Here is a 23630-nt window from a genome sequence, read left to right as displayed (position 1 = left end):
ATTTAGTTAGCTTCCATTATTGTGCAAGTCTGTTTAATTACACAGTTTCACTTCGCGGGCAATTTGATGCTCTTCGTCTGGCTGGTGATGTGCTTTTCACAGGAACTGAACAGATCATGTGAAGAAATGCTTCACAGCATGGACTACACCGGAGTTCACTTAGTTGTGACGCATTTATTAAGGCACTTGCAGCACTAACTGCTGCACTTCGGAGATCCACTTCGTCTTGCAGTTCGACAGCATGGCTGACAAAGAAAACAAGCAGATACAAATCACCATTTCTGGTCAAAACGTTAAGACAAAAAGCTGAATTTAATGCACAGATGCAGACAGTCATGCAGTCTGGAAACCCACAGGCTAACTTCTCGCATTGGCTATGAACACAGATTAATTTGATAAAGATAAATTGATGTCAGTGCTTTTGAGATTACATTTCTGCGTGTGCACTATTTACCTTCATGCAACCAATGCTCCCTTAAATATGTTTGCTTAGTATTTAAATGCACTGGCATTTATATAGCAGTATTTACCACTCAAAGCACCTGCAAGCCACATTTAGCCATTCAGTGCTTTCTTTTGTACACTTCACACACCTTATCTAGTTCTCATACCTGAAAAATTTGGAATCATCAGTAAAGCCAACATGTATGTCTTCTGAGCCGAAGGCCGAAGGAGAACATGCAAACTCCACACAGAAATATAACTTGGATCGTTGCAGAAATCTTGTCCCTTACATGAGACAGATTCAACAATTTAGGATTTGCGTTTTGAAACGTTTGTCAAACACAGCTGGGTGTGACAGATGTTAGCTTGGACTGAGGGGAGTTTGCGGGCCACACTTTTTAATAATTGTCAGATAAATCGATAAGGTAAAGAGTCACGAGTTGTCACTATAGCTTGTGATTACGTTCACTCTTAAATTTTTCTCTTTATCTCCAATTTTGGATTATTGTGAAAATAATCAGAAGTTCAATCCAGAACTTTGCTTTTCTCATATTCTGTTCTGTATGACCAAGTTTGCACTCGCACACATGCAGTAACAGAAACTAGTGATGAGAGCCGTGTTCTTCTTCATGACGCCTGACTACTAAATGTCAAGGTTTGACAGGATTTGACATTTCCAGTTGTCAAACATGAAAATACTGTATGCAGCTGACACGCTGTAGTTTTTAAACTTTTCATAGTAGCTGCTGATGTTCTTGTCTACATGTGTTTCTCTCAGTTGTCACTCAGCCTTCGTTTCAGCAGTGACTTCTGTCCCAGACATGCCGCGGGCACTTTACACATGGCTAACTGAGTCATTCGTCCATGCATGTGTGTTTGTTTATGCCGTTGGCTCTGTTACCACTCGTTTGGATGTAGGGGTTCGGAGGGTCTTCAGAGCTGTTTTAGTGGATTTTTTGTGTGTGTATCTGTTCAGCATTCTTTAAAAATAAATTTTTTCCCCCAAAAATGTGTCTTCGTGGATTGTTTTAAAAAATAAAAACTAAAGCGAGGTCCAGTGCAAACTGCTCCAGGTAAAGTATGTCACAAGTCAGCAACAGCTGTGTGGAGTCATATGAAAGCAGCCTGGGATGGAGTATTTTTGCTTTCAAGATCCTTTCGCATCATCATCCTTTTGTCCAGCTGGCTTCAGGTTCACCTGACTGGGAGGGGATTTTGAGAAGTTTAAAATATGTGTATTTTTTAATAATAATAATAATAATACATTTTATTTGAGGGCGCCTTTCAGAAACCCAAGGTCACCTTACAAAAAACACAATTAATAAAAGGAACAGTAGTCATAAAATACATAAAATAAGTTACAATTTTAGTATATTGAAGCCTGGATCCTTTCTGGTTTTGTTGGTGGTTAATAAACTCGCAGTGTCATAAGTTCATGCTGAGGGCCTCGGGTCAAACAGCCACCAGAAAGCCCCTCATATCTCATTTAGGTTTCTTCAAACACAGCCAGCCTTCAAGCCCCGCTGCGGGAGCTTGCGTCACGCTCGTTTGTGTCCCGTGGTATTTTTAGCCTAATTGGTCAACATTAAAATTAATCTACAGAGGTGATCGCACAAGTGCAAACTGCCTCTAATCAAAATAGAAAAAGGCCCCAGTGCACAAACGAGTCCTTACTTGGCAGCCTTCTTAAATGTTACCCATGACAGCCAGATTGAGCTGAGTAGTACACAGTGTTGCATGACATCCTTTTTTGGGGGGCAATTTCCTGTTTGGAACAGTCTCTACTTCTCAGAAAAGGAAAACCAAATGAGTAACAAATCTACACAGACCATGAAAGTTTGACCACTGCACGCTTTAAGCTAAGTTAAAGAAGACGTTTGCGTGGAAAAAATGTTTCCATTTTGTTTAAAAGACGATGGGCTGATTGTGTTTTTCTTATAATACTTGAGTGTTGAAATGTGATGTATGTCACCGACACATCATCTGCTATGCAAAAACAATGGAGGCAAAAGGATTTTCTTTGAAAAACCAGGCTTCCTCGTACACTACCTGCAGCAACCCTGACCTGTTTCTTTCAAAGAATTTGGCACATGCTCATATCTGATGACTCATTTTGCACTTTTGATACTTGCACAAGCCCATTTAAAAATGTGTTAAAGATTATCAGGCCAGCTTATGAGGAAGGTTGACGGCGTGCATACAATTGTGAAACCCTTTTTTTTTCTCCGTTTCTTTCCCTTTTATGTGTTCATCAGAGGAATTACTCTCATGTATCAGACGCTAATTATGTACTCACTGTGTGTTTCAGGCCTCCAGTCCCAAGCTGACGACTCACTGCTCAGATATCCAAGAGGTCCGGCGTTGCAACCGGCTGGAGATGCCTGACAACTTTAACACGTTTGTTCTAAAGGTTTGTACACGATTACAGCTAAATGGAAAAATGATGCTTCCTAAGAGAAGCTGTAGTTTGGGACTCTGACCGCTGAGTTGTTTATATCCACATTGCTTAGATCTTCACCGTTCAGCCAGAACAGGATAAACACTGTCATTTCAAAACTCACAAAGTGGACTGACAAAGTAGACGTTGCTGGTTTGAAGTGAAACGATATTCCACCATAAAGTCTCTTTTTTTTACCCACCAGCTGCTCAGCTCTCCATCAAACATAAACCCACTCAAACAGACAGCGGTGTTGCTGCACTCCAGCCGTTTTTTTTTATTTTATCTGCAGCGATATTTGAATGGCATTTTGTTTGTTTATCGAGCACATTCGTGCACAGCAGAGGATTACAGCCTTTGTTCACAGCGAAGAAGCAAACTACAAAGTTTTCACAGCCACAGGAGCGAGTATTTGATAGCGGTTTTGCACATCAGTGGTGAAAAGTGTTAACTTTCACTGTTGTCTTCTTTTTTAGTAAATTTAACAAAAAGCTCTCATGCCTCTGTTTTTTATTTCAAAAGTTCTGCTTCACCCAGAGGCTCTTGATATTGATAGTATCTCTCCTTACCAAGGAAATGCTTTCCTGTAGCAGGTGCAGGCAGCTTTTCTTTGTTTTTAATTGGAGCACAGTAAGCACACCTTCCCTCGAGCTATTTGCCTTTTTAACGGTAAACCTTTTGAAATTTAACAGAACATTTTGTTATGAGGGTTTTTTTTCTTCTTTGTACTTATTAAATTGCGGTGGTTACATTAGTATGCAGTGTTTTATTGCCCTGTGCATTCCTTCCTGTTACACTATTAATTCTGTTGTAGTGAAAATAAACGAAAAAGCTCTAAGTAAGTGCAGAGGTTCAGGGCATTTTATGCATTTGCATCATGTCCATTTTGTGTAGCCTGTTTTTTTTTAAGCATCTTTATCTCTGCAGGTTAATCGAGGTAGCCTGATATTTGAGACGGACAACGAGCAGCAGGTCAGCTCCTGGACCACAGAGCTAAAAGAGTGCATCAGCAGCAGGTGAGAGATGTGTAAACACAAAACAAGGACAGATGTTTGTGTGATCTGCCTTACACGTGTCTCATTTCTTTACCCGTTCTTTGTTTTTATGAGTGTAAATTGACTGAAGATCGAATCAAAAACTAAATATCACACAAGAGACTCAAAGTATATTCAGTCAAGCTCTGTAACGTCACAGAGGAGTAGCGACAGGTCTGCAACCCCCTGGTAACCTAGAGAAAACTTTGTTTATGGTTTAAAGTGTAGAAGATTACATTTATCAATCACATTAGTTATATAGTGCAGAACGAGCATTTTTATTCTCAGCTTGCTGTGGGTACTTCCTTGCTGTGCTTTCACTTCTGAGTGGAAAGTGGAGACACACTGACATGCCAGCTTTGGCCAATCTCAGCTTTGTTGACTGATATCAGTACATTGGTAGTGTTAGGTAGCATTTTTAAAATGATATTTTTAAAAAGTCAAAAAATCTTACCTGCCAAATTGTTATTTTAAACACGAGCGTCAGCCCAGAAATTCACATCGCGAGAGGAAATATTTAACACTTGGCTGTTTTTAGTGTTTGTGGGTGTGTTGGATGTTTACTTGTCCTGAGGTATGTGTTTGCAAAAGGAAGTGAGAATAAATGTTGATGTATGTGCATATGTAGACAAACAGGTGTGTGTGTGTGCGGCCTCGAGCGTATTTATCTTTTCTTGAACTGCACAGTTTGTATTCGCTCTGGTTTGTCCGTACAGCTTTGTGCTGGTTTCAACTTTACTGCATTTGAAGTATTCCTCCTAACTGATCAGTCAACAGCACCATTAGTCAACTTAGTGCTCGCTGCACACCTTTGAGAGGTAACGTATGATGTTTAGAGGGAACGTGTAGCAGTAAATGTAGCTTTTCAAAGGTTAAAGAAGGAGACGGCTTTAAGAGCCCTGAAGGCCCTGTTATTAAGATCTTTCATGTGGTGCTTCATTTCCTATCAATTCTCTACTTTGCACGGAAAGAATGAAGAAATCTCTTTGAATTTTAAAGAAATGGGAAAAGTAAGAAGAGTAGAAGTCATGCAAGAAGACAGAATTATCAGTCATCTTCTAAAAGGAGATGCAGACCGCACTGTTGAAGCTACTTCTGTTAAGCAGTAATCAGTGCAAACTGTACTCACAGGAATACCCAATCCTGGAATAAAACTTAGTGGTACACAGGTTTTCTGTTTCTTGTTATAAAGACAATCTCTGTCTATTTGTGTGTGTCAGTGTGCGTTTCTCTGAAAGGAAGTGTGGGGGAGGTCTGAGAATCTCGGGGCATTTCTCGTTTCTGCAGATATCTGGAAGTGCACACACTCTAAAAACAAACAAACAATGAACTTAGAAAAAGAACTGCCGTTAAATTTGAATAAATGTCTTAAAGTAAGTACATGTTAGATTCTTCAAGGCTTTGTTTAGAGCCGCAGCTGGCCTGCATGTTGCATTAATTGAATGGAAGCAGCCCACAAATGCGTTGGAGCTGGAAGATGTTCAGATGAAAGAAGGGCTGTTCAGAAACAATCATATGATTCTGGATCAACTTTTGCTGCAGTGTTGCGTTAAAAATAAAATAAAGGACGTACAGAAATAACAGTCCAGTGTTGTAAAATCAAGTGTGTAATACTTTGCATCTGATAATCCTTTGAATGCATTATCTGGACCTTTGAAAACAGCTTGTTTTTGTCTAAATTCTCACTAATATCATCTAAAAGCTGGTTTAGTTTTTGTAACTTCACCAAGCAACACTTGGATCATCGTGACTCTGCAGTGCTGTTCAGACACGCCTCAAATGTAAATATTAATTTTTACAATTACACTTGAGCTTTACTTTCACGGTCCAGATACCAAATCTAACAAAGCATTGTTTCTTATGTGAAGCAGAGTCATTCTTAATCCTTTTAACAGCATCCATACTTTTCCTATCAGTACAACTCACAATGTCTACTGTGGAAAAGGCTTGTTGTCCAAAAGTCCGTGGTTTTATTTGTGCGATTCATCATGCAGAGCCTACAGAGGACCTCAAAAGGCACACAACACTTGGTGAGACATCAGGGAAGCAGTGTGAGGGAAATAAACTCGCATTTTTCTTCAGATGTGGTAGGTGTAGCGTGCTTTAAGTGTGCTGAGGGCAAAATTTTATTCCTTGAAGATTTGCTGACTGTGTGAAATGATGTCCATACTCAGGGAAAAAATGATTGTCACAAAGATAGAAGAACAAGAATGGACACACACACATACACAGTGAGAAGTAAAGTCTTCCTGTTATTCATTGCTCTGCAAACTCAAGTCAGCATTTAAGCAGGATTTTACTCCAACTTCCTTCTTTAACCTTCCCGTTCTCATCTGTCGGGAAGCGGCACACACAAGCGGCCCAGATATACCACTTGTGTGTGCGTGTATGAGAGAGAGAGCGAGCAGTGAAACAGAAGAAATGTAAGTTCAGATCTCAACTGGACTCACTTCCCGTCTGTGGCTTTGTTTGCCTTCAGCCTGCAGACTCACCTCACCAGCACATCCTTGTGAGGACCCTCAGTAGTGTAATGCATTTCCTAGCCTGCTGGTAAGCAGATAGAAGTCTGTAGGCAATGTTTGGCCTTCTGTCAAAAATATTAGGCCCCACTTTTTCATTATTTTATTTTGTAAAAAGCTCAACTTTCAGTTTTTATACTGTGCGTCTAACTGTTTGCATAATGTCCCAGAAATTCAACAGTAGTTGCAAATGTAGAAGTTGGTTGCCTGATATTGTGCAACTCTTTAACCAGTTTGTGTAGTACACTATGTCTTGACGTGTACTCAAATACATCTGCTGATTCGGAGTGTTAAACATTAAAGCTGCAGACAGCTTACAGTTTTTAGATTATGTCATCTTGGCTGTTGAGCTGTGATATGCAAACTGCATTGAAGTCGTTCTGGGGGTCCATTCTAACAACATGGAGCCACGCCAGTGACATTTTTGATATGTTGTAGATTAGTTTGAAGCTGACACAGTGTCTAAGCTCACAACTCAGTGTTACGTTCAAGTCCACAGCTGCAAAGTCCTGAAGGGCTTTCAATGTAGCGCTTCACTTTATAAAAGCCCCACCAGTGAAATGGGGAGACCGCGGCTTACATATTGAGGTTTGATGACGATGCAGGTCAAGTGAATAAGGTCGCAGTCACACACTCCTAGAGATCGATCTATGAACATCTGCCAACCACTGCTTGTTAGGGAAAAATGAGTATTTCCCAACCAGTTGCGAGTTGCTGTTGCAGGTTCACCTTCAAATTAAGAGCTGCACCTTTTGGTGGCTCCAGTGCTGATTGCACAACTTTTACTTTGAAGGAGAACCTTCTCATTTTTGTTATGCATTGCACTTTTTCAAGTTCTACTACAGCTGACTTAGTACTTAGTGAATTTTTGCAGGCAAACATGAAAAGCTACAGACAGCCACGGCAATCCGCCAGCAGCCAAAGCAGACACTAGAGCCAGAAACCTCCAGGAAACACTGCCAACCAGTCGGGGAATACACATTTTTCCATAGCAATATGTGATTATATCGCATCCATTATGACAAACAGCTGTTTGGCAGAGGTGTGGACTCGAGTCACATGACTTGGACTCGAGTCAGACTCGAGTCATTAATTTTATGACTTTAGACTTGACTTGAAAAAATGTTCTAAGACTTGTGACTTGACTTTGACTTTTACACCAATGACTTGGGACTTGAATTGGACTTGAACCGGTTTACTTGAAAAGACTTGATATTTTACCCCAAATATAAAATTTAACATGCATATTATATAGAGATTGAAAATGTGACGTCATTCACGGGTAGAACCGCAAAGGATTCTGGGAACTTGTGGCAAGCGGTACTAGCGCACACAGGCTTTCAATTAAAATCAGTTATACAGCGATAAAAAGAAACACAAAAATGTCAAGAAGCTGTTGTATTATTAACTGCAAATAGCCGGTCGCATGACAGCCACGGGAAGCCGACGGGTAAAGAGATCGGTTGTTATCGGATTACGTCATTGAGGAGAAATTGTTCGAGCCATGTTTCCGAAGTAACAAAGACGCGACGGATGGCCTGGATTGCAGCCATTCAAAGATCAAATATAACGTCCCAGAACACTCCAGCTCACAGGTTAGTCTGCTCCAAGCATTTCCACAAAGGTCAGTCTGCTGTTGTAGTTAATGCGTCATTTTCATAACATAATTGGTGATATAGGTTACAAGCAAGTCTGGCGCTGAACAGAAATTGTCGCTCCTTTATTTATTGTGCATAAATAGTGAATTGTCCTGACACAATATTGCGTTTCGCTTCTGTTATTATGGTACATTGACAAAAACATATACTTTTATTCACAGGATAAAACAGGTTTTTTGTATCACTAATTGCCCAGTACGATTACAGCATACAATATTATTGTCACTGCTACATTTCTGTGATGCTACCAGAAATTATTTCCACTACTAATTAATTACCGTTGAGCTCAAAGGTTATATTAATAAACGGTTAACGAATGTGTATTTATGATGACGATTTGTGAGACTGGTAAACTTATGATACGTACGATGGTCTTTCGTTCTACACGGTGCATTTCAAGGTCCTGTACCCATCCGTCGGTAAACTGTACCTGGGCTTGTTGCAGTGACCTGAAGTTACTAAACTTCATGAGTGTATGCACTCACTCCAAGAACCGTATAATTATAAATATGCATATAAATATGCTACGATGAGATAGCTGACTTCATCTAACTAGCAAATGTTTTCCAGGCTACGTTGGTGATGCAGTTTTTTTTTAAATGATATATTTTTTAAAAATATCATTTATTTATGTATGATATTTTTGTCATGCGATTTTAAAGCCGGTCCTACAACCGCATCCAAGAATAACATGCAGCTTATCTCAGAACTGTCGGTGAAAATTATTCTTGGAGCTAGGTTTAATTGAGCTGCATTTTAAAGAGGTGCAATTTCACAATTTGTGTATATTTTCTAAGTTCACTATTTTGTCATGTGTTGAGAAAAACACAGATTTAAAAATTACATGGTCTAATATTTACATTTAGCATATAACTGCAACATGCTTTTTTTTCGTTTTTTTTAACGACTCGAAAGGACTTGAAATTCAAAATTTCAGACTTGTGACTTGACTCGGACTTTTACACCAGTGACTTGAGACTCGACTCTGACTTGCCTGACATTACTTGAGACTTGACTTGAGACTTGAGGATAAAGACTTGAGACTTACTTGAGACTTGCAAAACAATGACTTGGTCCCACCTCTGCTGTTTGGTTACAAGAGAAATCTCAAAAAACAAATGACAATTTGCAAAACAATTTGCATCTCAGTCACAAATATAGAGTAATATTATAGAAGTATAGTATTAAATTAGCTATTTTTAATAGCTAGCAAGTAAAGGCTAAGACTCTTCTTTTGGGTCGAAAATTGGTCGACGCATCGGGCAGTGGACGACCCGAGGGCTTTTCTCCACTGTCGTCATTAAGGGTTGCCGATCATCATCTTCGCCCTGATTCAGTCGATACTGAGATTCACTTGCTGTTTCCGTAGCAATTGGAGTTTTTACAGGGTGGGGTTGCTAGCCCCACGCCCAACCCTCCTCCTTTCTCATCCGGGCTTGGGACCGGCAATGGCAGAGACTATTGGCCCAGCTTCTATATGAATTTGACTCGTACCGTATGGACATCTTGGGCATCTCAGAAATGCGATGGGCAGGAAGTGGGAAGATGGTTAGTGATGGAAAGATGGTGCTCTACTCTGGCCATGACCAAGACCATGCACGTGGCGTGGGCTTCATCCTCTCGCGACGTGCAACAACATCATTGCTGGCCTGGAAGCCCATTTCAGACCGCCTAACCTTAGCTCGTTTCCAAGCTAGGCATGTGAAAGTCACAATTCTTCAAGTATATGCTCCAACAGAAGAGGCTGACGATACTGACAAGGATGGGTTCTATGCGATGCTCCAGGATGCCATTGACAACTCCCCGCGTCATGATTTGCTGATCGTGGGCGGAGATTTCAACGCGCAAATAAGCAGTAACCGGGATGGCCTGGAATCGACTATCGGCCCGTTTGGAATCGCAGCAATGACAAATGAAAACGGTAGGCGGCTGATCTCGTTCTGTGCGGCAAACCTGCTGACCATCAAGAACACCTTCTTCGGCCACAAGCGGATACACAAGGCGACGTGGAAGGCCCCCGGTGGCAGATATACAAGCGAGATCGACTACATCTGCATATCATCCCGCTGGGCATCCACCATTAGCGATGTTAGAGTGTGGCGTGGAGCCGACATTGACTCGGATCACTGCCTGCTAATTGCCAAATGTAAACTTCACCTGAAGCGCCTCCAACCACGACTGCAGCGGCCAAGTCCTTTTAACATTCAACGCCTAAAAGATGCAAATACGGCAGCAGAATTTCAACTCGAATTGAGAAACCGCTTCCAGCTCCTTGCTGCGGAAGGAAATAACAACAAAAATCCAGATACACCCTGGGATGAGCTAAAAGAGGCTGTGGTCGGTGCAGCAGAATCGAAGATTGGTCGCCGACGGGGCGGCTTTAAGGAGCGCTGGATCTCCGACCGTTCATGGGAACTTATAGATCAACGTCGCTTGGCAAAGTCAGTTCGGGACCAGGTGGCCTTTGACCCACATGCTTCTGCAGACCAGCGTGAGAGGGCCATGGCCACCTACCAAGACCTTGCCCGACAGGTCAAACGCAGCTGCCGGCGTGACAGGCGTGAATGGATCGAAGCTAAAGGCATCGAAGCCCAAGAAGCAGCCGATCGGAACGACACCCGAACCTTATATCGCATTGTACGAGATCTAACTGGGGCTCGTGGTGGCCGCGGTGTTCCAATCCGAGACAAAAATGGACGTGTCCTCCTTACTGCAGCTGAACAAGAACAACGATGGGTCGAACACTTCCGCGATACTCTGAACCAACCTGAGCCACCCCAACGGTTCGAGGCCGAAGACCTGGCACCTTCCATGGATCTTCTTCCTGTCGATATCGGACAAATCAGCATCACTGAAGTCAAGACAGCGATCCGACTCCTCAAGAGTGGAAAGGCCGCAGGCCTGGACGAAATCCTCGCCGAAATGCTGAAGAATGGTGGACCCCATCTTGAAGCCGCCCTTACAAGACTCCTAAACGCCTGCTGGTCAACATCACATGTACCCGATGATTGGACAAAAGGCACCATTATCAAACTTCCAAAAAAAGGTGATTTGGGTGACTGTAACAACTGGCGGGGCATCACGTTGCTGTCGGTACCCGGGAAAGTGTTTTGCCTCGCTCTTTTGAATCGGCTACGACACGCTGTGAACGAACGATTGCGAGAAGAGCAGGCTGGGTTTCGGAGTGGCCGGTCATGCGTCGAGCAAATCTTCACCCTCCGCATGATCATTGAACAAACATTGGAATATCAAAAGAAGATTTCTATTAATTTCATTGACTTCGAGAAGGCTTTTGACAGCGTCCACCGGCCGACTCTATGGGCTATCCTACGCCACTATGGAGTCCCTCAGCAGTTTGTAGATGCCTTTCGTTGTCTCTACTCCAACTCCCGTTGCTGCGTCCGGACGGATGACGGCTGCACAGCCTTCTTCAAGATCAATACTGGCGTCCGACAAGGATGCGTGCTATCCCCTTTCCTCTTCCTGTTGGTAATTGACTTCATCATGCGACGATCAGTTGACCAAGCTGACATCGGTGTGCCCTGGCACGAAGCGCGTAATCTCACTGACTTGGACTTCGCAGATGACATCGCCCTGCTGGGCTCGACTCAGGAAGACCTCCAAAAGTTGACCGCGGCCCTGCAGAGGGAGGCAACGAAAGTTGGATTAAGAATCAGCGCCAAAAAAACCAAGGTACTCCGAGTTGGCTATGCACGTGCCCGCATTCCTGTCATGATCAACCAACAACGTGCTGAAGAGGTGGAGAATTTTACATATCTTGGCAGCATCATCTCGAATGACGGGGTCTCTGATCGGGATGTCGACGCCAGAGTAGGGAAGGCAGTTGGTGTCCTGCGACGTCTCCAACCTATTTGGAACTCGACCTCCCTGAATGTAAGGGTCAAGATCAGACTACTGAACTCTATAGTCTTCCCTACTGCACTTTACGCTAGTGAAACCTGGCGCTCAACAAGTGCAATTATTCAACACCTGAACGTGCTTCAACAACGTGGCTTGCGGCGAATCCTGAGAATTTCCTACCGGGACCGAATAACAAATGAGGAGGTCCTACAAAGAGCAGGCACCCGCCCATTAGCCGATGTTGTTGCAGAAAGGCGCTTTCGCTTTGCGGGACATATTTTACGCCTACCCCCTCATCGCCCAGCTAAGATTGCCATGACATGGCGTCCACGCACTGGCAAGCGAAAGCAAGGCCGACCAAAGACCACATGGCGTCGAACATTTATGGACGATCTGAGAACTGTCGACATTGCCTGGGACGAAGCTGAAGCAGTCGCTGCTGACCGACATCGATGGAGATCACTAGCTGCCCGATGCGCCGCTCGGCGTAGGAGGAACTAAGTCTAAGTCTAAAGGCTAAGACTACCAAAGAGGGTTCAAATAATCCCTTTTGTGACAAGTAAATAAATCAAAGACCAGACTAAATTCTCACAAAGACATCTATGCAGTAACAATGAAGCGTCTTAGCAGCTTTTCATCACCGTGGTTATGTACACCCAGGGCTGAATCCGTGCTATTGGAACTGTGGTCCAACCTAAATGTGACTAAGGCGTGGTGAAATAATCCCAAGCAAAGTCTACAGACAGAATAACATTCGTGTGTGTATAATCTGAGTCTGCTCTTGTCTTTCAGGTCAGTCAGCGTGGATCTGGAGCCCCTCCCTTCCCCGCCTGACACTTCTGCCCCAGCCAATCACAGAGGGAGCTCAGAGCCAGAAAGTCAGAGTCAGCGTGAGTACTGGGATGAGGGGACGTTACCTCGGCGACACATCCTCTGATAATCAGAGTGTTGCTGTGTATTTCAGTTCAAAACTGTTATTTTTTTATTTCTGAGGTTTTGTTTTATCCTGTTCGTTCACACGTGGGTACCCAGAGATAAAGTAACTACACGAGAGGAAGTGCAAACATTTAGTTTATTTCTGTTTTGCTCTCCTTTAGCTCTGCTTTTAGTCTCTACAACAACATACTCCTGTTCGTCTGCTATAAGCACTCCTCTGTCTTTAACTGGGTGGTCACTGGGTTTCTGGTGTGTTTTTAGAGCTTATTTGCTCTCTTCAGCAGCTCAAAGATAAAAACAGACAAGCAGGTTGGCTGAACACAGAACCAGTGTTTCACAGTGAAGACGGAACCATTACAGTTTACACAGTATTGATTATTTCAGCCAGTTTTGCACATTCGGACAGAAACAAACACATTCGCCGTCTTTGATCATCCCTACAGCTCCTGTCACCTTCACCCTGCCAGAGCAGGTAATCCAGAAGACAGATCACTTCCTGTTCTCCTACCCCTGGTTCCACGGACCCATCTCTCGCGTCAAGGCGGCCCACCTGGTTCAGAGCTCCGGGCCAGAGGGACACGGGGTGTTTCTGGTCCGACAGAGTGAGACACGCAGGGGCGACTACGTCCTCACCTTCAACTACCAGGGAAAAGCAAAGGTACGGATCAGTATGTGGGTACAGTTGTGGTTGCAGTTGAGGATTGTCTTTTGAAACCCAAGTTGTTTTGTTTTTTTCCATCTGGAAACGTGAAAATTGTGCAGACACAGGAAGCATTACACAAGCATAGATAAACAAGTGTGCACACTGAGCACTGTGGTTAGGAAAAGAATTCACTTCAGCCAACGTGAAACGTCTGTTTCCTCATCTTTTTTCCCTCTTTCCTCTCTGCAGCACCTGCGCCTCTCTTTGACAGAATGGGGTCAGTGCAGGGTGCAGCACCTGCGCTTCCCATCTGTTATGGACATGCTCAGTCATTTCAGACTCTTCCCTATCCCACTGGAGTGTGGAGCCGCCGGTGCTGTCACTCTGTCCCGCTTCGTAGTGGCGGGTTCCACCCCGCCTTCACAGGGTGAGACTCGTGGATTTGGACCTCATTCAAATAATAATGTGTACCAACGGTGTTATCGCTGAATTAGTAGTGTGATGCACACACGTTTAAAGGCAGTACACCCGTACTTATACAAATTAAAGGAGCAGCTTCTCCAGTAGTTTGTGGTTGTGCTCCACTGCAGTTTGTAGTACCTCCGCGAATCAGTGCACATCTGAAATTCAGACTGAATAAAGAGGTTTTTAGTTTTTATATAATCAACTTCTACAGCTCATGTTTGCTGATTTATTTCCTCTTGTTTCCCTCAGGTCAGCTCTCAGGCGCTTTCCTCGTCCCGTTCTCCCTCCATCGCTGGAGCTCTGAGCCCAGCTTGGCTCACTGCAGCCTGGCTCGCAGCTCCAGCCAGCCCCCTTCCTCCTGCTCCACCAACACCACGGCCAGCACCAGCTTTTCCACTTCCAGCTCCTTTTCCCAGTCTGGAATCCATTCTTTTACCCGCACCGGCATGGTCCCCGAGCCCACGCTGTCAGCCCCGCCTCCACTCCGTCGGAGCGAGTCGGTAGGAAGGAGGAACCTGCTACGCCACCCCAGCACCCACGCTCCCATCATCCCTCAGCGGGACTCAGACTATGAGCTGGAACCTGACCGCGGTCGCAAGCGGGCAATAGACAACCAGTACATGTTGCTCTGACCCCGCTGAGTCAAACACCTGCAACACCTCTGAACGACAGCAGACACCTGTGAAGCTGACACACTCAGACACACACAAACACACTTGTGTTTGCTTGTCGCTCCCCTCCCACAGGTATATAACCTGATTGCAGCAGACTCATGAACTTGAGTGAAGAAGTCTTTGTCTGATGAATGCATACCACTGTGTATGTGGAAACACACACAAACACTCACTTTGTGCGTGTGTGTGTTTACCAGTGTCAGACCCTCACATCCTCCACCCAGACTGTCCACAGTGAATGTATTTTCGGAGCTTTATAACAGTGCTGATTATTAATGTTGAGGTTCTCTGTGAGAGTGGGAGAGTCAAATGACTATTGACCTAAAGCCCAGGCAGAAAATAGTTTTCTATATTTCTATTCTGGTCATTTTTATAGAGGTGCACTTGTTTTCATTTCTTTGGCACTTAACCAGAACTGATGGGAAGGCACTCCCTGCAAAATTGGTTAATTTAAAATATTTAAAAGACATTTACTCTCCACACAAAGTTTCCAGTGTGGAGCAAACTCTCACCTTTCTTTCTTTTTTTGTACACAGACAAAGAGCGCTCATTTTAGAGCATTATTACATTAGATATTCTCCCACTTGTGCTTTATTATGTATTGAAGTATATCTTCAGTGCACTTTGAAAGCAATGTGTATTTTTTCTATGCACAGATACTTTTGTAGAAAAATAATAATGATTTTTATTTTTTTTTACAGTCAAAAAGGGGAAACTTTTGTTACATTTTGCTAAAAATGGATTGAGCACCGCTTCCACTCCTTCAAACTTACAGAGAAGAACGGATTCAGAATCAGATTTTCATCACCGCTCTTTAATTTTTACCCTAAATCTAAGTTTGAGTTGTGCATCTGGATGTGACCGTTTATGCGAGAATAAAGCAAGTGTGTGGTGTTATGTTGAATTTTGATCACCTAAGGCAGTTATACTCAACTTATGGGTAGGTCAGGGTCACTTTGAGTGTCAGCTGGAATATCTGCCCTTTCAGATTTACTAAATAAAAAGGACAGACGAGGTTCCGGCTCTTTAATTGTACCCAAAGCAGCTGCAGCTACAATCCAGCTGCTGAATGCCTTAAAAGATATTATTTACTTGTAATATAGTCAAGTATTTTAAAAATAAACTATTTTACAAGAGAGTAAATTATTACTTATAATTATAATTACTTATATAACAACAAAGCACCACAGAAATCATTTCTGCCACAAAATCAGAGAAGCTGGAGTGATAAAGTAACAAGAGAATTTTAATATGTCGCCATCCTGCAGCCGTGAACGGTGGGTTTAGATGGTCTGTGGATATTATTACAAGCACTTTTTAAGAGTTTGAAGTTTCAACTGAATGAACGACAGAAAATTGTACTTCTGCTCTGGTTTATATGCTATAAGATGTGACGTGTAAACGTTTTCCTCCATTGTCACAGGTTTACAGGTCGCAGGCATTTAAGAGCTCATAAAACAACCTTTAACAGCAATAACTCTGAGTGATTGTTTGCTGGATCAGTTTCTCTCACAGTTGAGGAGCAGTTTTTATCCCACTCTTCTTTTGTGGCCATTCATTGTGCACACCTCCCATATGGAAAAGATATATATAAATCTTATAAAGGTTGTATCTGTCTTGTGTGAAACTTGTATGAAAAGCATACAAGAGTGAAAACAGATATAAGATCCCTTGAAAAATTATATAATGATAATGATATAATGATACTTACTAAAACAATATATGAAAGAAATAAGAAAGTGGCCACTTTCATGAGTAAATCATATACGTTTTTACTATCTCTTTTCCATATGGGCTCTGTTCAGGACCCACTGCAGTATTTCAGGCTGCTGTGGTTGGGATCGTCGACCTGTTGCACGATCCAGTTTCAGTCAAGCTTTAGCCTTCACACAGTGGCCTTACATTTGGCTCTAGAATACTTTGGTATAGAAAGGAGTTCCCGGTCGACTCAGTCGATGCTTGAACGTTGGCGTGACAGCTTTGTGCAGGCGTGCTGTGTTTGGCTTTCATCAAATGTGGCACTGACTGTGGCATCTTTTGATCCACAAGTCTTGTGGTTTGCTCAGATGCTCCTTTGCAAACCTAATCTGTGTGCTGACATGTTCCCTTTAGAGAGAAGAGGTTGTCTCCTTCCAAACAATTCATACTTGTTCTGTCATGGACTTTAACATTAAGAAATGTTAAAGGTGCTATGGAGGTGCTCACACTTGCAGACGATCAGTTAAGTGTGTTTAATTTGCTTCTTACTTTCTTAATTACTATGGAAACAATAAGGGTCTTCTTAGTTTTTCTGCATAGAGTAATGTGTGATTTAAGCGGTCTCTTTATGTTTTTTCAGCAATACCTTCACTGCATTTTACTGATTTTGTGGCATGAAACGATTTACCAAAATAAGACTTGGCACTCCAATGTGAATTTTGCACTTGTATGTCAAAAAAAACAAAGACATAAACTTGAATGGCTTCACTTCAAAGAGCACAACAGGGGGGGAACTTTATGTGCAGACCAAAACAAAGTAGTTATTGAGTCAAAGTCGGGCATTTAACACAAGTCTGATTGATTTATCCTTCACGTTGTCTGGAGTCTCAACCTTTTTCCAATCAGTTTTGCATCGGGCTGTTAATCCAGCATTAAACCCTTAATGCTCCGGAAAAACTGAGGTGGCTCAGTTAATATTAACATGTGCTTTCCTGATTTGGGGGAGGAGCGTCATGTTCTTATCTGTATTTTTTACACTCACAGCATTAATTTTTTTTTTTTTCGTATTTTCTGTGTGACTTCACCACAGCAGCTAAAAACCAAGGAATGGCTGTGAAGTTAATGTCTTTTTTTTTACACTATATGTTATTTGTAATAGAATTTGTATGTTTATATCATAGAAGAAGTTTGGTTTCAATCAGCAAAGCTTTGAAAGTGTCACGAGATGTTAGACACCAGTGATCGGACGCTGTTCCTCTGTCCTCCAGCTTCATGTTTTTGTGCACTTAAACTGGATTTAATCGATAACATAAGGTGCCTTGTGAGTTTGTCATCATAGCTTTTGTAAGGTTTATCCCACCAGTTGAAAGTGCACTGACTATGCCAGGTGTCAACTCAGGTGTAAATGTTATTGCTGTGAGCGGACTTAAAAAAAAAAATCTCATTCCACCACATTGAGTTTCTTCAAAGGGCATCTAAACAGCTGATTTTTACCCCAGACTTTATGGTGTTCTCGTTTTTCACACGCCAAACATGAAATGTCATGTTTCCTGTAATTTTTACTTTATTTTTATTTTAATAATTGAAGCTTCAGTGCCACTAGCAGCAGAATTTCTTGGGGAATGGTGTTGTAGGACTTGTCTGTCTTCTAACCTTGCTTTAACACTAACTTTAGCAGATGATTTTAGGTTTACTTGCAGTAAATCTGTGCTTAATATATGGTTTAGATATGATTCTGTTTGTCTCGCTGTCCTCTTAATTATTGCAGTTTGCTGGAGAGGTTTCTTTCCTTTTTTTTAAATAAGAGAAAAAGAAAAATGCAACTTGACTCCCTCCTTGTCACGATCAGAGCGAGATCGTCGTCATTACTCCTCTAATAACAAGTCAGCTTTGTCTACCAAAGGAATATTTGTTACAATGGTTGTGTAGTTCTCTTTAATGTAATCATCATGATAAAGACTGACATCTTTCAAGGGGAACAAAAACAAGAATGTTTTTGGCAAAAGTACGGTTGGTCTTCCTAACTTTTATGTTGCTCAAAGTCAAAACAAATCACCTTCTCCATCAACACCTCTGTTTCTCTTCTGCTAAACGAAAGCAACGGTAACAGTAACTATTTTTAAAAATATACCAGTCCCCTCTCTTTGCTGATTTCCCTTTAAGGGAGAATGACTGTGCCTTTTGCCAGAAAGCTGCTGTTGCTTTTCCCCTTTTTAATTGTTGTTGTTGTTGTTTTTCCTCTCCAGAGCTCAGGGTGTGATTGTGTAGTGCAATATCTGAGAGATGCCCCGTGCTTCACACCTTCATGTTTGTAGCTAGGGAGCGATCAGAAGCTTGGATGGATGGCTTTCGGTGTTTTCACCTGGTCATAGATTGAAGTAAAAAATAGCCAATGACTGCCCAAGATCCTGGGAAAACATGCTATGTTAGAAAAAATAAACAGGGCTACCGCATATTTCTGTTGCTTCATGGCTGATATTTGCAGGAATCGAGATAATGCAAGAGAAAATCCCCATGTACCTCAGGGGTCTTTTAATCTTTAACATCTACTCCAGAAATGCCCCCACTCACCCCCCCAAATCCATGTTTTATTTTTTTAATGTCCAGTAGATGAATGTCATGTGTTCTCAATACTGTTCATCCCGTTTTGTTTTGTTTTTTTAACTCAGCACTGTAAACATTCCAGTTTAACCCATCATCCCTTCTACAGTCAACGAAAACCACCTTTGAAAATCTGTCATTGTGTTTGCATCCCTTTCAGCATCTAAATTATATTAAATATATATCAACTGTATATTTGACCCATTTTTTAAAATAAACCCAACCAAAAAAAAAAAAAAAATGGTGTGGTTAGTTTGTGTATCTGATGTTTGTCTTTGTTCATCACAAAGAACAAAGTTGGCAAATGCGACATGGTGGCATTTCTGTTTTACAGCTGTAAGATACAGAGATTACACTTACCTGACACTTTGTTGGGTACATCTGTTCACATGGCAACAAATCAGAATCAGAATCAGAAAGGGGTTTATTGCCAAATGTTGAGCAGGTTTACAACATTAGGAAATTGCTGCGGTGCTTCAGTGCAAACATAGTGTCATAAATAGCACTTAAATAGTGTCATAAATAGCACTTAAATAGACATGAAAAAATAAAAGTAGGGATAAGAATTAAAAGTGCTACGTAGAAAGATATGTGCATGAGCTATACATGAGATATATACATGAGAATAAGAATTAAGAGTGCTACGTAGAAAGATATATACATGAGTGCAGGTGGTGATCAGTGCCAAACATGGAATGATGCAGTGACACAGCGTAGGGTCATGTGTTAGTGGTGGGAACAGTCATATGGTTATTGTTCATGTGTCCAACAGCAGAAGGGAAGAAACTGTTCTTATGGCGAGAGGTTCTGGTGCGAATGGACCGGAGCCTCCTGCCTGAGGGGAGCAGGTCAAACAGACTGTGTCCAGGGTGAGAAGGGTCAGCTGAGATCCGAGCTGCACGCCGCAATGTCCTGGAGGTGTACAGGTCCTGCAGAGATGGGAGTCTGCAGCCAACCACCTTCTCAGCAGAGCGCACAACACGCTGCAGTCTCTGTTTGTCCCTGATAGTGGCTCCAGCGTACCACACGGTGATGGAGGAGGTGAGGATGGACTCGATGATTGCAGTGTAGAACTGCATCATCGTCCGTGTTGGCAGGTTGAATTTCTTCAGCTGCCTCAGGAAGTACATCCTCTGCTGGGCTTTCTTGATGACGGAGGTGATGGTGGGCTCCCACTTCAGGTCCTGGGTGATGGTGGTACCCAGGAAGCGGAATAAGTCCACAGAGGTGATGGGGGTGTCAGTCAGGATGATGGGGGGGGAGTGGGGCTGTGTGCTTCCTGAAGTCCACAATAATCTCCACTGTCTTCTGGGCATTCAGCACCAGGTTGTTGTGGCTGCACCAGGACACCAGACGTTCAACCTCCCTCCTGTAGGCAGACTCATCCCCGTCAGAGATGAGCCCAATAACGGTGGTGTCATCTGCAAACTTGATTAGCTTGACAGACTGGTGGGTGGAGGTGCAGCAGTTGGTGTACAGGGAGAAGAGCAGAGGAGAAAGAACACAGCCCTGAGGGGAGCCGGTGCTAATGGTCCGGGAGTCCGAGACATTCTTTCCCAGCCTCACATGCTGCTTCCTGTCCGTCAGGAAGTCAGTGATCCACCGGCAGATGGGATCAGGCACATTCATCTGGGAAAGCTTGTCTCGGAGATGGTCTGGAAGGATGGTGTTGAAGGCAGAGCTGAAGTCCACAAACAGGATCCTGGCGTAGGTTCCTGGGGAGTCCAGATGCTGCAGGATGAAGTGTAGGGCCATGTTGATGGCGTCGTCTACAGACCTGTTGGCTCTATATGCAAACTGCAGGGGGTCCAGGAGGGGGGCCGTGAGGGTCCTGAGATGGGAGAGAACTAGGCGCTCAAATGACTTCATGACCACAGATGTCAGAGCCACGGGTCTGTAGTCATTTAGTCCAGTGATCCTAGGTTTCTTGGGGACAGGGATTATGGTGGAGGACTTGAAGCAGGCAGGCACATGACATGCCTGCAGTGAGGAGTTGAAAATGCCAGAAAACACTGGGGCCAGCTCGTTTGCACAGTGTCTGAGGGTGGCAGGAGACACGCCGTCTGGGCCGGGAGCTTTCCGAGCATTCAGGTTCTTAAACTGCTTCCTCACATCTGCTTCATGAATATGAAGAGTTGTGGTGGGAGGAGGTGGTGTGAAATCCTCTTTTGTGTGGGGTGAGGAGGGGGGTGTTGTAGGTGAACAGTTTGAAGGTGGTGATGGCTCTATGGAGGGGGGAGAGGTGGGGGAATTAGTGTCCAAAGTGCCTCTATTGTTGGGGCCGTTGGAGGTGTGAAGGCTGCCTGATGGCTCGTCAAAACGGCAGTAGAAGTCGTTAAGGGTGTTGGCTAAGAGCAAGTCATCAGTGGAGTGGGGGGTTTTAGGCTTGTAGTTTGTAATATTCCTAAAACCTTTCCACACAGAGGCCGAGTCATTCTCTGAGATCTGCTGCTGCATCTTCTCAGAGTGCTGATGTTTAGCAATGTCCACTTCTTTAGTGAACCTGTACTTGGCCTCTCTGTAGCAGTCCCTGTCTCCGCTTCTGAACGCCTTTCTCTTTTCCAGCCACAGCTTTTTGAGTTTAGGAGTAAACCAGGGTTTGTCATTGTTATAACTCACCCTGGTGCGTGATGGCACAATGCTGTCCTCACAGAAGTGGATATAGGAGGTGACAGTGTCCGTAAACTCGTCCAAGCTGTTAGAAGCAGCCTTCATTGTGTCCCAGTCTGTAGACTCCAAACACGTGCGAAGCTCCTCCACAGCCTCGTTGCTCCACAGTTTTTTAGTCCTCACGACAGGTTTGGAGAGCTTCAGCCTCTGTCTGTACGCGGGGATTAGGTGGATCATGACGTGGTCAGAAAGTCCGAGTGAAGCGCGGGGCACCGCGCGATAGGCCCCGCTGATCGTGCTGTAACAGTGGTCTAATGTCCTCTCCTCTCTGGTCGGGCATTTAATATACTGCTTGTATTTGGGAAGCTCATGGCTCAGATTGGCTTTGTTAAAGTCCCCAAGAGCAATGATGAGAGAGTCCGGGAATGTCCGCTCCATGTGCAGTATCTGCTCCGCGAGTGCGCTCTGAGCTGCCTGCGCATCTGCGTCTGGCGGGATGTAAACAGCGGCCAGGATGAATGAAGAAAACTCCCGCGGAGAATAACAACCAAGTGCATTTAGACATGGTCAAGATGACCTGTTCAAACGCCAAATGAAAATCAAAAGAAAGGTGATTCTTAGTGCAGCAGATAACTTAAGATTACAAGGAAATGGTTCACAGAGATGGATGCCCAAAGTTGGTACATACATTCTTTTATAATCACTTTCTTGATAAAACTCAAGATGGTAGTCATTTTCATGATGGTTATTGACAAAGGCAAAAAAGTATATTTTGTTAGATAAGTAGATCTGAGTTTTCTGTGATCTACTTTAGCCCAGTAATTTATAAAACACTTTTTGGTAGCTCCGACCTTGCACTGTAAACTCCACCCCCTGAGATTTTTTCAGTGTTTTTGGACACATGCAAACCCACATGGATACATTATGGGTTATTCACAATAAACAGGATTAAAAAATTATTATTATTTTTTTTTTTTACATTAAACAAAGAAAAACCCAATATTATAAAAAAGCAGTTTAACACTTGCACTTATGTATTTTCCTTGCTCAAAATCAAATCCAGTCATTTTATTGCTAAGATTGCACTCAAAGAGTGAAATGGACAACTTTTTCCATTTACTATTCAATGCACAGTACAGTGGAAAACTCTTGAGTCATCACTCATTTGATTCACTTATTTACTTGAATAGATGAAAAATAGTAATGAAAATGCAGTTCGACACCCATTTTCAAAGCAAATACAAATGAGGGGTGGCTCAGGACTTTTGCACAGTACTGTACCCTACTACTGGAATGCCATGTAAAGACCTGAAGCTTTGTAAATCTAACGTCCACTTGCCATGCTGTGTTATCAGCGTTCTTGAGACTGAATAAATACAGTTAGCGTTCAGAGATACAGTGGCTTGCAAAAGTATTCGGCCCCCTTGAACTTTTCCACATGTTGTCACATTACAGCCACAAACATGAATCAATCTTATTGGAATTCCACATGAAAGGCCAATACAAAGTGGTGTACACGTGAGAAGTGGAACAAAAATCATATATGATTCCAAACATTTTTTACACATAAATAACTGAAAAATTGGGGGGGAAATTGGGGTCTGCGTAATTATTCAGCCCCCTGAGTCAATACTTTGACCTTTTGCTGCAATTACAGCTGCCAGTCTTTTAGGGTATGTCTCTACCAGCTTTGCACATCTAGAGACTGAAATTCTTGCCCATTCTTCTTTGCAAAACAGCTCCAGCTCAGTCAGATTAGATGGACAGCGTTTGGGAACAGCAGTTTTCAGATCTTGCCACAGATTCTTGATTGGATTTCGATCTGGACTTTGACGGGGCCATTCTAACACATGGATATGTTTTGTTTTAAACTACTCCCTTGTTGCCCTGGCTTTATGTTTAGGGTCGTTGTCCTGCTGGAAGGTGAACCTCCGCCCCAGTCTCAAGTCTTTTGCAGACTCCAAGAGGTTTTCTTCCAAGATTGCCCTGTATTTGGCTCCATCCATCTTCCCATCAACTCTGACCAGCTTCCCTGTCCCTGCTGAAGAGA

At 43.0% G+C, this 23630-nt stretch overlaps 1 protein-coding gene across 4 annotated transcripts in view; it reads left to right on the top strand.

Annotated features, from left to right (window-relative positions):
* Positions 1 to 19064, top strand: part of sh2b3 (SH2B adaptor protein 3) — an 80520-nt gene extending 61456 nt beyond the window's left edge. For 3 of the 4 annotated variants that reach the window (XM_085425920.1, XM_085425921.1, XM_085425922.1), the window contains exons 3-8: positions 2753 to 2854; positions 3809 to 3897; positions 12746 to 12843; positions 13333 to 13547; positions 13782 to 13959; positions 14247 to 19064. In XM_085425920.1, coding sequence (XP_085282046.1) covers positions 2753 to 2854; positions 3809 to 3897; positions 12746 to 12843; positions 13333 to 13547; positions 13782 to 13959; positions 14247 to 14629 — 1065 coding nt within the window. In that variant the 3' untranslated portion in view covers positions 14630 to 19064. The remainder of the gene's footprint in view (positions 1 to 2752; positions 2855 to 3808; positions 3898 to 12745; positions 12844 to 13332; positions 13548 to 13781; positions 13960 to 14246) is intronic. The other variant, XM_085425923.1, reaches the window with a different exon arrangement.
* The last annotated feature ends 4566 nt before the right edge of the window (positions 19065 to 23630 follow it).

The sequence above is a fragment of the Rhamphochromis longiceps genome, linkage group LG12 (assembly GCF_057381845.1).
Source record: "Rhamphochromis longiceps isolate RC_006_pf linkage group LG12, R_longiceps_female_GT1.1, whole genome shotgun sequence".
Lineage (NCBI taxonomy): Eukaryota > Metazoa > Chordata > Actinopteri > Cichliformes > Cichlidae > Rhamphochromis > Rhamphochromis longiceps.
Note: the sequence above shows the minus strand (reverse complement) of the source record. Positions and strands in the feature narration are given on the sequence as shown.